This window comes from Eptatretus burgeri, chromosome 5 (assembly GCF_056783735.1).
Source record: "Eptatretus burgeri isolate ZD-2024b chromosome 5, Ebu_testis_v1, whole genome shotgun sequence".
NCBI classification, from domain to species: domain Eukaryota; kingdom Metazoa; phylum Chordata; class Myxini; order Myxiniformes; family Myxinidae; genus Eptatretus; species Eptatretus burgeri.
The window spans coordinates 13,855,938-13,868,855 of record NC_140965.1 but is presented as its reverse complement, the minus strand read 5'-3'; the positions used below and the strand labels follow the sequence as shown (position 1 = coordinate 13,868,855).

Sequence of the window (12,918 nt, the reverse complement as noted above, 5' to 3'; positions counted from 1 at the left end):
ACGATAAGTGTCTAAGTTGGACCATGGCCGACATCTGTACCCAGTTTGGTCATGATCGCTGAAATGGTGTGGCTGCTACATGGTAAACAAACGCACAAACAAGCAGTCAAAGACTGGTACTGACGAAATCGTCAACTTAACCTCTGACCTTGTCTAATAAAAGCTGTCTCAAGAGAAGGTCGTGACGTAAACCAGAAGTTTCTACGATGATTCTGTACCAAACCATCAAAAATCGTAATGTCGACCGAAGCAAAAATCTCCATTTCTCCACGCAATTATTTAATATTATTTTATCAAAGTCACAAAACCGTAATATTCGGCCATCCACCAACAATCTTCACATAATCCGATGGCTTAGCGAGTCAGGCATGCGACGATAACCTTTATTGGGATAAAAAAATGACTTTTAAACACCATCTTTATCGAAAACACCATCAGCGCGCACACGGAAAACCTTTATGTGGTCAACGACACGTCTGCTCGAGCGTACTGCATCACGTGACGACCCGTGACGCGTCGAGTGAAATATTTTTTATACAATCTTAAAACGTCTCCAAAACATCCGATTTTTACCAGAATTTCGACAACCGAGTTTTAAGCGTCCTAAGCGATCACAAAAACCGAAGACAAAATTAAAATCGAAGTTAAAACGAACTCGTAACGTTGAGCGAAGCAAAAATACTCCATTTCTCCACATTAATTTAAGGAATTATGTTTGACCTCACTGTGACCTTGACCTTTGACCGATTTTGACCAAAATCTAATCAGCACTAGCCATCACCCTCCTGAATCACGTGGTGTAATTTGACATTGGTAGCTTCTTCCGTTCTCGAGTTATCGTGCCTACAAACAAACAAACACACAAACAAACAGAAACGGAAGTCATCAATATACTTACGAAATCTTTAGATTTCGTAAACTAAATTTATATTTAGTTATTTAGATTTCATAAGTAACAAACACACAAAAAACACACACACACACACACAAACAAACAAACACACAAACAAATAAACACACAAACAGAGGACGGAAGTCATCAATATACTTACGAAATCTTTAGATTTTGTAAGTAACAAACAGACAAGCCGGTAGGCAACATTGGTGGTCGCTATATAATTGCATACTGGTCATTCAGTTTTTGACAAAGGTTGATTATCGTGCGCATAAAAGCCTGGAAGCCAATTTTCGAAAAAAAATATGTAAAAATATTTTTCGGATTTTTTCAAAAACTTCAAAGTCCCGTTGCTAGGCAATGGTGGCGTCCATAGCAACGGTGCTCAAAAGAATACAACGAGATCCTGGTATGAACCTACCAGTCAAGTTTCATCAAAATTGGATGACTCCTCTGGCATCCAGAGCTGTCCATTACATACATCCAGAAAACCTGAGAATAACGGCAGTCTCGCGACCACCCAACAGACAGACAGACACAATGACACACACAACCGACCAACATAATTGCCGAAATCCGAAGGATTCCGGCAATTAAAAAGAAGGGGTGAAAACATAACCTCCTCTAACCTTCAGTGGTGGAGGTAACAATGGTGAAGGATAAGGCTAAATGTCGATCAACTTGTGATTTTTTTTTCCCACATTATACACAAGCATTCCACATGACAAGCTCGTAACCACATTGGACGGAGCGGTAGATAAATCATTCTGCATAAAGTTGATCAAAAAAAGAGCAAACTGGTCTGCAAAGGAAAAACAATATTCATGTATTTTTTTGAAAAAATAAACTTAAAGAAAGTGTTTGATTTCTCCTGAAAAAGTTTATGCAAATATGGCAATAAGATAGTCCAGCAGACAGTGGGATACCTTAGTAAAGATGGTGTCCTTAATGAAGGGTAGGTGAGTTATTGCTGCCCCCCCCCACCCCCAACTTCAACAAATTACAAATTCTTGCTCTAACCTACAAGGGGTTAGAGTGGAAATAGCCAAGCCTCCCAGCAAACAATGCGATTTGCAGCGATGTGCTGCATATGAAAAATAAGTCCGTGTACTCTGTGAAAAATCTCTTTAAAAGGAGATATTTTTTCACGTAAAAATTCAGGCTCATGGAAGAACAAGGTGATGGAGGGTAAAATAAATCGACGGTGGGGCCACATTTGTACACGAGAGAACGAATGGACATTAAAATAAAGGGGGGAGAGGGGAGTGACGTGACCCGCTGCTCCGGCACATGCTCCCATACCTGACCTGACCTGAGGGGGGGGGGGGAGAGGGAAAAGATGTGTAGTGAGCCTGAATTTTGAGAATCCCAATGGTGTTCAGGTATACCCCAAATCCCATTCAAAGTTCAATATTTACCATGATAGTCAGCTGAAGGTTAACCAGGAGGGAATGACTGGAAGAATGAACATGTGTGTTCTCGAGGAGGATGGGAGGGTTTGAGAGAGTAGAGGGAGCTAGACCGGATGAAAGTTTTAAAAACCCGAGGCGCCACACAAACAGGAAGCAAGATGGCAGCACAGATGCAATGCAGGTAACAGCGTGCAAGGTGTCAATGAATCATGGGTGTGGGTCATTCATTAGCAGCAGTAAACCAGGTATCGGTACCACAGGCGTACATAACACGAGACCGTTCTGGATTTGCAATGGCAGCCGATAGATGTGATAGACTTCTCAGAATGAGGTGAAAGGCAGTGCCATTTGTTACGACGCCGCCGTTACCCAGAGTGTCCCGGGAAGCGACGGCCCTTCCTCCAAGCTCAGTGGCTGTTTGTCTCGTCTAACAGTCCTGTGTTGTGTCTCGTGTATTTGTCTGTGTTCACGTGTGTGAGATGTGGTTGTGTCAGCTCATCTACGAGCCTTAGGTCCTGTAAAAACCCGAATTAAATAAAAAAACATCAGACATTTTATTTGTCTGGTGAGATTTTCAACCTGGTGATTCAACTCTGGTGCTGCTGCTGCTTCTCTCACAGCAATCGATGAAAGCCCTGAAACTGGAGTCCAGGGCCGTCTCTGTACATTCCGAGGCTTTCACGCCGGTTGCCACCCCGCTCTTCGCCTGTGGCGTCCAAGTCTGGCTTGATGACTTCCTTTTCATGTGCAAGAGGCAGATAATTGTCGACATCTTGTGTGCTCCCCCAGTCAGGAACTGCAGGCCCACTCACCATTTTGGATCAATTTCTGTTCCTACTTTACATAAGTGAGTTTTATAAATCTTTGGAAAAACGTATTTGCCATTTTGACAAAGATTCTTTGTGACATCCAACAGTTCCTCTTCCCAATTGGTCAGCACCTGGCAGCCTGGAGGTCAGGTGGTGCAAGAAACATGAAGCAAGTCTCCTGCCCTTGCTGGCATACCGACAAATCGGCACACGTCGTTCTCCCATCGACCTTGAGTTTGAAACAATATTTTTTTTGCTGAAACAAGGAAAATCGTTTCTCTTTTTGCGAAGAGCAAAGTTTCCTCTTTTAGCAAAGACACAACTATGTCAGCACGGCCCTCTCCCTCGCCACCACACCCAAAATATAGTACCAGCGTGTGTAAACGGAGTTATTAGAGCATATAATGGAGCCAAAGAATTGTCCGTGAACCTCAAAAATATAATGGAGAAAAGATTTTCCAACAGAGGTTTTTCTCTGATAGTTTTGGAGCCAAACCAAACATGTTCCCCATCCTTTTAACACACAGACCATGCCAGGTGAAAGTATGTCAGCTTGGTCGACCTGTATTACATGCCGAAGTTGGGTTGGAACGGGTTAATGGGTGATGGGGGGGGGGGTGTAGAAAATATTGTGGAAATGGGATGAGGAGGGGAGTGACAGATTGAGGTGGACATGAGACGGTGGCGCACTACCTGCTTGAAGTGCTGGAGGGAAGGGTGAGATTGAAGAGCCTCTGAAAGGAAATTCCACAAATGGGAGACAATAGGAACAACAGTGGACTGGAGTTGTGCACCAAGCCTGGATTTTTGGAGATTAACTAGGAAGTGGTTACTGGAAGAATGTATACTTACTGGAAGAGCTGTATGAGGAGGGTCTGAGGGCTCAGAGCGCAGAAGGAATGAGACTGGAGGAGAGGTGGTAAAAACATAGCGGCCACTGACCTGTCTGGATTGTGAGAGCAACAGGTTTTGCGCTTCGCCCTCGTCGTGGGTGATCACAACAATGTTGAGAACTTTACATTCTGCAGAACCCAGGACAGACAGATGTGCTGCTGATGCCCTGGACAATAGGGGAGAGCAGTACTCCATCCCACTCCATAGACTGTGAGTCCTTGTGATTTTTTCAACACTTGGAACAATGGAAGCTGCTTTTGGAGGCCAGCTTTGTTGTGTGGTCGACCCAGGAGATGCCATGGTGATGGTGAGGCCTAGAAGTTCAAGAGACTGAACCTCATCCAAGGGGTTCCCCTAGATAAATATATTTGGGTTTGAGGATCCTTTTGGAGCGACACGGTGAGACGGTAAGATTGGTCAACATTGAAAGACGTTCCATTTATCAGAACGGCGTATATAATCGATTCCAGGTCCTGAGAATGGCTGTTCCAGAGCAGGAACAAAACACTGCCGGTAAGTTGAGGTGAACATTGATTAGTGATAACTATACATTACAATACAAAGGCAATGACTGAGCTGTGTGTATCAGAAATGGCAGGTGAAGCACACCTTGAGTCCTGTGTCAGAGAGTTGCACACAGTAGCGTGCACCCTCCTTGGTCTCTATATTGAGGTAGGCCACATGGTCGGCGTTCGGCAGTCTCCGGGACAAGCGCATGGAGCGAACAGCAAACATCACGTCGTTGATGATCGCCTCAGCCTCGCAGCGCATGTCCTTCACATCCGCATCCCACTCTTCGCCCTCCACCTCCACCTCCATCTCGGTGCCCTGGAGGGAACACGTGCGCGGGTACATCATTGACGGATGAGGTGAGTTTTCAAAACGTGTACACAGGGAAGCGATGCATGGAATGAAAAGGCCATACGACCCATCACGTCATACCTCACACACTGCATCAGCACCTTTGTGACATCACTGTTTTGTCACCCCCTCCCCCACACGAGATACCAATCATTGTGCATTAACCTCACACGAAAAATTTTTAAACCTCTTCTTGGCTCGCCAAAGCACAACCCAGGGCTGTGGACGTGTTCCCCTGTCTGACACGTCTTTGTCCGTTTTCATGAGCCTCGGCTCCCAGCTTCATACTTGAGACATCATTACCTCCGCCACCGAAGGTGAAGGTGGTTATGTTTTCACCCGTCTGTCTGTCTGTCTGTCTGTCTGTGTGCCTGTGTGCAGGATATCTCAAAAAGTTGTGGACGGATTCGGACGAAACTTGGCGGACGGGTTGGGTGTGTGACGAGGAACAACTGATTTGATTTTGGTGAAGATCCGGATCCGGATCTGGATACGAGAATTATTTAATTTATAAAGTGATTCTTCACCATTGAGAGATCAGGCGAAACCGATATAGTACCGTATATACTATATAGCATGATGTTTCAAAAACGTATTGGGACAGAGATGTTCTCGTGGATCAGACATTACGTGGTGGGGTGTGCGGTCGACTGAGTGCCCTTCCAGTTAGGTGATGTGGTCGGGGTTGGGGTGTGACACAGTCATGATGGGCCGAGTGATCATTTCCGAGGTAAATCCTCTGTAATGAAACGTTCTTATAATTTTCTCGTCGACCCAAATAAAGACCCAAAGACCCAAAACACCGACGGGGGATATGCACAGCGGAGAGACGAAAAGACACGGAGGGGCCAAATGTCCAAATGGGAGAACGGACACGGAGCTGATCGGACATGGAGGGGAAGAAGGGACGCACCAACAGCGAGCGCGGCAAACACGAGCGAGAGATCGACCGCAGAGGGCGCGGGGATGGTCCAGCGGAAGCTTCAGCGCGGATCCAGCGGAGGCTCCAGCGCAGATCCAGGTTCCGTCCTACACCCGAAGATGGAACTCGCGAAGTCTCGTTTACACTGAATGACGCGACGCACGTTGTACACGGGTTACGTGTTGCGATACGTCATGACGTCATTACGGCGCTGCACCATTGCGTGTTCTAATACGGCGAGAGCAGCGTTTCCCGCGCAACCGGAGAGCGTGCGCCGATGCGCATGACGTCATTACGTTCACGCGCCGTCTTCTCACGGTGAGGCAAAAAAAATTTAACTAAATCACCGGCACGTTTACGGCGGATCAATCCCTTTCGAAGTTTCAGGATGTTCATTGTAAATTCCGAGACGATTTTACATTGTGCGCACGCCGATGGAATTGCAGATCTTGATGAACGTGTTCAGCGCTGAGCCGTGTGGTTCTGAGCTCGTTTCCTGTGACGTCATCGTGTCTGAATAAAAATTATCGCTATCTCCACAGCCAGCAGTCAATGTGGGATGGGGTGCAGCATGGCAGAGCACGACGTCCTACAGTAGAGGGAAGTGGAAATATCAGGTCTCCTTGGAACAAGAGTATACTGAGGGTTTTCAGAGATATCCCATAATGCCGTGCGCGTTGCCATGTTGGCTGTGGTAACTGAAGTGAATGCGAGAGAAAGACCTTCCCTGGCATCGACATCATCGGTAGCTCTATTGTGTGTTTGTTTGTGTGTTTGTTTGTTTGTAGGCACGATAACTCGAGAACGGAAGAAGCTACCAATGCCAAATTACACCACGTGATTCAGGAGGGTGATGGCTAGCGCTGATTAGATTTTGGTCAAAATCGGTCAAAGGTCAAGGTCACAGTGAGGTCAAACATAATTCCGTAAATTCATGTGGAGAAATGGAGTATTTTTGCTTCGCTCGACGTTACGAGTTCGTTTTAACTTCGATTTTAATTTTGTCTTCGGTTTTTGCGATCGCTTAGGATGCTTAAAACTCGGTTGTCGAAATTGTGGTAAAAATCGGATGTTTTGGAGACGTTTTAAGATTGTATAAAAAATATTTCACTCGACGCGTCACGGGTCGTCACGTGATGCAGCGCGCTCGAGCAGACGCGTCGTTGATCACGTAAAGGTTTTCCGTGTGCGCGCTGACGGTGTTTTCGATAAAGATGGTGTTTAAAATCATTTTTTTTATCCCAATAAAGGTTATCGACACATGCCTGACTCGCTAAGCCGTCGGATTATGTTAAGATTGTTGGTGGATGGCCGAATATTACGGTTTTGTGACTGATAAAATAATATAAAATAATTGGGTGGAGAAATGGAGATTTTTGCTTCGGTCGACGTTACGATTTTTGATGGTTTAATACAGAATCATCGTAGAAACTTCTGGTTTGCGTCACGACCTTCTCTCAAGACAGCTTTTATTAGACAAGGTCAGAGGTCAAGTTGACGATTTCGTAAGTACCAGTCTGTAATGTACTGAATGGAAGATGCTTAGCAGGCAGACACGATGCGGAGGAACAGTCGAGCCGGGCTGTGGTGCACAAGCACGAGCGCGAGCGTACTCTGCCCGTGGCTCTCCTTTATTGCGTATTAGCACACTCACGAGCCGGACGACTCCAGCATTACTACGACGCCTCAGGCGGCGCGCACACCTTATATTCCTTGCAGATACGATGACCACTCCGACCACTCCCACACCACCATGCCCTTCCCCGTAGGCCCGCAGACTCCACCACACAGTCTGTTTGTTTGTTTGTTTGTTTGTGAACAGTATTACGGAAAAACTTCTGGACGGATTTCGACGAAACTTGGTGGGGGGATTCGGTGTGGTCCAAGGATTATGCCATTAGATTTTGGACTTGGTCCAAAGTCCAATATGGCCGCTATGGCGGCCATTTTGAAAAACATTTGAATTTTTGTTTTTGCATTTATACATGTTTTAAGTGATTTCCAACCAAAAAATAAATAAATTTGTTCGATAGAAAAAAAAACAATTTTGCAACTTTTTTTCAAAAATTTAGATTTTATTTGAATTTTTTTGTTTTGCATTTCTACATGTTTTAAGTGATTTCCAACCCCCCAAAAAATTTGTTAGAGGAAAAAAACCAGATATTTTGCAACTTTTTTTTCAAAAAAATTTCGATTTTATTTTTTTGGCATTTCTTCATGCGTATCGATCTGGTTTCGTTTATTCAATCGTGGTTCAGTAGAGTCTGATCCGTTTTGACCTACAATGAATGGGATATCAGGTTCACTTAAGTGACCCAGTAGTATTGGCGGCAGAGGTTTTGCACTCTCCCGAGTGCTCCCCCTCTAGTTCATGATGTGAAGATGATATACAGTGTGTGTCAATAAAAGGTTAACTGCTTCAAATGATCTTTGTACTTTCAGTCATTGCCTTAATTTTTGTTTTGTTTTGCAGGAGTTATCAATGATGTTTGGAGAAGTCATTCGAGTATAACTAAAGTATTCCATGGAAAAATGACGTTTTCTACGGAGAAAAGAGTAAACATTGTCACGTGGTATTTTGAGACCAAAAATCAATTGCTTCCGTCCAGACGAGGTTCTGTACTGAATATGGAGGGCATCCCAGAAACAAGCCAAGCAAGCCAGCTATTTGGAAACTTGTGAAAAAGTTAAAAAATGAAGGGACGATTCTCAACATTAACAAGGGAGGGCCAAAAACGATATGCAGCATAATCTCAAAAAGTTGTAGATGAGTTATGACAAAACTTGGTGGATGAGTTGGGTCGGTGACAAGAACAAGCGGATTCGATTTTGGTTCAGGTCCGGGTCCAGATGCAGCCTATCGGTGAGATACCAAATGTAAACTGTTCAGCCTGGTGGAGGTATGAGCTCAACCGAGTGCCGTTCTAGTTCCATTTCCACCCTCCCTCCCTCCCCCAAAGGAGAAAACGGCAAGATGGGCGAATTTTCCTTTTCTTCCAAAACCTGATGGAATCAAACGAAACTTGCACATGGGGCATTCCATGTCAAGTGTACACACCCTTCCGACACTAATACCTCATTTTCTCCCCATATGTTGGTCATTTATTCACTTGGGTGAAAAAACTCAAAATACCAACTTTTATACCTGTGGGCCCATAGGGGCCCATTTTAGGGGCCCCCAAATTTTGGCACCCCCGGCTGCCCCCACAATCTTCCAGAGGCCATATCACAGGTTGTAGTGGTCCGATTTGGCTGATCTTGGTATCAAAATGCTCGTTAAAGCGAGATCTTTCGAATCGCGTAAAGTAAAATCACTCAAATAGTAATTCAAAAAGTTATAGTTTTGGGCGCCCTTTGACCTTGGGCCCCCACTCCCCAGTCAAACCGATGGTCCCGATTTTTTTCGTGTGAGAATACCTCTTCATATACTCCAACACCTCAGCATAAATGAAAATGGGATCTCAATGGGTTCAAGTGTGATGATGGTTTTATTGTTCGGGGATTCGGGTGCTGGACACACAATACGCCACAATACATAGCACAATATTTGAACACAAGATGTCCAATACACTATATCAGTATATTGTACATAAATTTTCCACATGCACATGCAGGAACTGGAAGCTATACTAGTATGAGTAAGAGTTTTTCCTCGCATATTATAGTCAAGATTTTTTGCCAACCAATGTTTTATTTGACAGCTGTGTTTCTTTTTTACTGATTGTGTTGGTTCTACCTGTCGCAGTTTTTGGTTCTACGGAAAGAAGTACATCAGAAATATCTAAAATGCAGTGATCTTCAATGTCAGGAAAAAATAAACTATTTGCAGGCCCGTTTGGATGAAGAAAATTCACTTTCACTTCATGAGTGTCCTGAAAGGCTTCCATGATGCAGGCAAGCCACCATTTTCCATCATAGTTCACTGTGACATAACCTGAAAGTTTCCCATTAAAAGTTGGTGTACATTTTGAAATAGCTGACTCGATACGGTGTTCCTTGCTAAGGCTGAATTCACGTACTTGAAGAGTAGTTTCTGAAATAGGAATGAAAGCATGAAGGTTTTGAGTTCCAGCTATGGTTTTGGCCGTTTTTAACCTTTCTTCCAGATTTCGTTCTTCTTCATTTGCCTCTTGGATCCCGTAACCGAACTTCATTTCATTCAAACCATTTTCAGTAAAGGCAAAAAGATCTTTTGGGGAAATAATTTGACTGTTGTAAGGTCTACGCAGGCTCTCACGTGTTGCTTCTCGTTTGACTGTACCGCCCACACCATCTGAAGGGCCCTTGCCATGACTTGTGGCAAAAAATGCCATTCTGCGTCAATACTATACTCTGATTTGTGACGACATAGGTTTATGAAGGCTTTGCAATTCTTATATTGGCCAGTGCAACCGTCTGAAAAATAGTAAAGTTTCTTTACATTTCCAAAGCTAGATTTCAAGTGTTCAATGAGCATTCTTTGGAAGAGGTGGACTGAGACAACGTCGTGAGTATTGCATTCTGATATGATCGTGAACGAATCGTGGTTTAATTTGCCATCGTCCGATTTGAAATAGTAAACCCAGGGTTAAATTGTCGCTTGAGAGCAGTTCCAATGGAATTCTTGGGCCGCATCCTGTACGTCAAACGAATAGTTCTCTGAGAAGTCTCCAATAATGACAAATTCTCCTTCACCAATTTCGTCTTTCTTATTTTTCAGAAACTGAGATTGGGCCTTGGCAATGAAGTCTTGTCTCAGTAATTTCACCGCACATTCACAGAATTGATTAATGAATTCTTCCAAAGGCAGGATCTGTCGGTGGATATCCACCGTTCAAACTGAATTTCATCAATATCCTCCAGTTCATAAGCACTCAGTAGCTTGGTTTTGAAGTCTTCAATTGATGGGCAACTTTCACAAGTTCTGAAATAACATGCCGGTTGTGCTGGGTTACAAACTATGCGTGCTATCACATGATGATAGCTCGGAAGTTCGGCTATCTGTGGCATTTTGGAACCAAACATGAGTTTCACATTTTGATGTATGGGTAATTCCACGTAATAATGGACATGAAGCATAAAATTTGAAAATGTCTTTTTCAAAAGGATTTCTGTTGGACGGTGTTTAGTTACGTCTGAATTTTCATAATTTATGCGATATTTACTCTGTGGATGATGTCACGTGATTTGGCGGCCATCTTGAAAGAACTGCCTCAACGTCTTCCAATGGTAAGTCATTCTGTCTGTTATCATTTTGTAGAAAATATGGCTATTTGATGAATGTTTTAATCCGAAGTAGTATTTGCTGATGAATATTACTGATATAGGATCAGGCTGTAACTACTCATCAACATATTTGTTCCATTTCTCTCTGTGCCTATAGATCAACATCAATGAGGCATATGCAAGCAATGAGGCTGATACAAGCTGTTGGACAACCAAATGTTCGCTGATGTATGTAAGAGATTGTATAGATATCATAAAATGCACCCTAGCATTGACAATCAAATATGTGATCGCATGGGTTACGGCGTTACATTGCTGAGTTACGTCCGTTACAGTGAACTTTTGAAAATATTTTAACAAACAACAGACAGATCGTATCGTGTGAATATAGAAAGTTTGCTACTAATGCTTAGTTTGCTTACCGTGAATGAAAGGTATACTACAAATTCGTTATTTCGCAGGATTTAAGAATTGTGCTATGGCCAGTTTTAGTTGTGTCCATTTCGATGTTATGTCCGTTATGCGTCTTAAATGTTGATTTTTGCTTTAGTAGTAGACTACACAGTGGGGTTTGTACCAATATCAGAAAGCCATAGAGACTAATTACGATATGTAATAAAGAAACTCTCTGTAATATGGCCAGCCTTTTCAAATTTCAACATTAGTGATGCAATTTTTGTCTCAATGTTACGTTCGTTACGCTGGAATTACCCTTATCGTTCATACACATACACTGTGTGTACCACCTGAACCGGCCAGGACACGCTCCGAGGGACGGAGCATGGTGAACTTCCTGAATCCAACTTTCAAGCCAGGGTTCTTCTCTTTGAATTTCTGAAACAGTTCCTTGAGATTGTTTAGTACCAGGCACTTTTGAATTTTGTCTTTTCCATGTTCATTCCTGACCACCACACAGTCCTTTTTTCCCGGCATTATTCGGCTGACTTCATCACTTCGGTAAAATTCGGTTACGGCGGATTTCACTTCGTCAGGCAATATTTTACCCTGTTTGGGATTTGGAGACGATAGCATATCATTTTCTTTCTCTAAATTTTTGGCTTGCACATCCATTATTTGGGAGCAACTGAATTCACTCATCATCCCTCTGATGCTCATATTCCTAGCAAATATTGTCAGTATACGTATTTGCTCTGAACGGGTCGAAACCGTATTTTTCTTTCATGCTTTTAATCACCTCTGGAATGCAGTTTTCATCATATTTTGACACTGTATCTTGTGATTTCTCCGCAGTGCTTGGTCCAGCAACTAGTTCTAATTTCTTTCGTACAGAATCTTCCACTTTACTTCGCTTTTCAGGAATGTACCCTGGGTTCCTTTCTGCCTTTCGTTTGTCGAATGTGCTTTCGCCTATCATCGATAACGACTGGTTTAATAGATCAACTTCTGCTTCTCGCTCAAAAACCTTCTCGTCCTCATCTGTCGAAATAGATTCTGCAATGCCTTCGATAGTACCTTCTGATGATAATTTTGAACTGGTTGAAGATGATTCTTCAATACGCTCTGGTAACAACTGAGAGTTTTTTTTCTGCACGAAGTACAAAGTCTGTCATCTTTTTTCACCTTTGCAGAAAATTTCATCAACATATCATTTGACACATTGCGAAGATCTTTTAGTTGTTTCGTTTTATGGCAGCTGAACGGATCGCAACAGTATTTCTGGAACTCCATTTGATCTTCAGTCGCCATGCTTACTGCAAAATATGCAAAAACTGAGATTATCCCATTTATAACTTAATTCGATGATGGTTATACAAAAAAATGTACACTTAAAAATCAATAGACACAATAGGCAGAATAATTTTTCGCAAATGACGCAATATATATACTGTATATATATACACTGTGTGTATATATATATATATATATATATATATATATATATATATATATATATATATA

At 42.9% G+C, this 12,918-nt stretch overlaps 2 protein-coding genes across 4 annotated transcripts in view; one reads left to right on the top strand and one right to left on the bottom strand.

Annotated features, from left to right (window-relative positions):
* The window catches only part of GSKIP (GSK3B interacting protein), an 11,025-nt gene extending 5,038 nt beyond the window's left edge, over positions 1-5,987 (bottom strand). The window contains exons 1-2 of the mRNA XM_085880787.1: positions 5,785-5,987; positions 4,620-4,838 (exon numbers count right to left, since the gene is read on the bottom strand). Of these exons, the coding sequence (XP_085736913.1) occupies positions 4,620-4,829 (210 nt within the window). The 5' untranslated portion in view covers positions 4,830-4,838; positions 5,785-5,987. The remainder of the gene's footprint in view (positions 1-4,619; positions 4,839-5,784) is intronic.
* Positions 5,988-6,327: 340 nt separating this feature from the next.
* LOC147025873 (hematopoietic lineage cell-specific protein-like) overlaps positions 6,328-12,918 on the top strand; it is an 83,081-nt gene continuing 76,490 nt past the window's right edge. The window contains exons 1-2 of one of the 3 annotated variants that reach the window (XM_085880782.1): positions 8,495-9,687; positions 11,156-11,226. In XM_085880782.1, coding sequence (XP_085736908.1) covers positions 9,679-9,687; positions 11,156-11,226 — 80 coding nt within the window. In that variant the 5' untranslated portion in view covers positions 8,495-9,678. Of the gene's footprint in view, positions 6,539-8,494; positions 11,002-11,155; positions 11,227-12,918 lie in introns of those variants that run through there. The other 2 variants (XM_085880781.1, XM_085880783.1) reach the window with 2 other exon arrangements.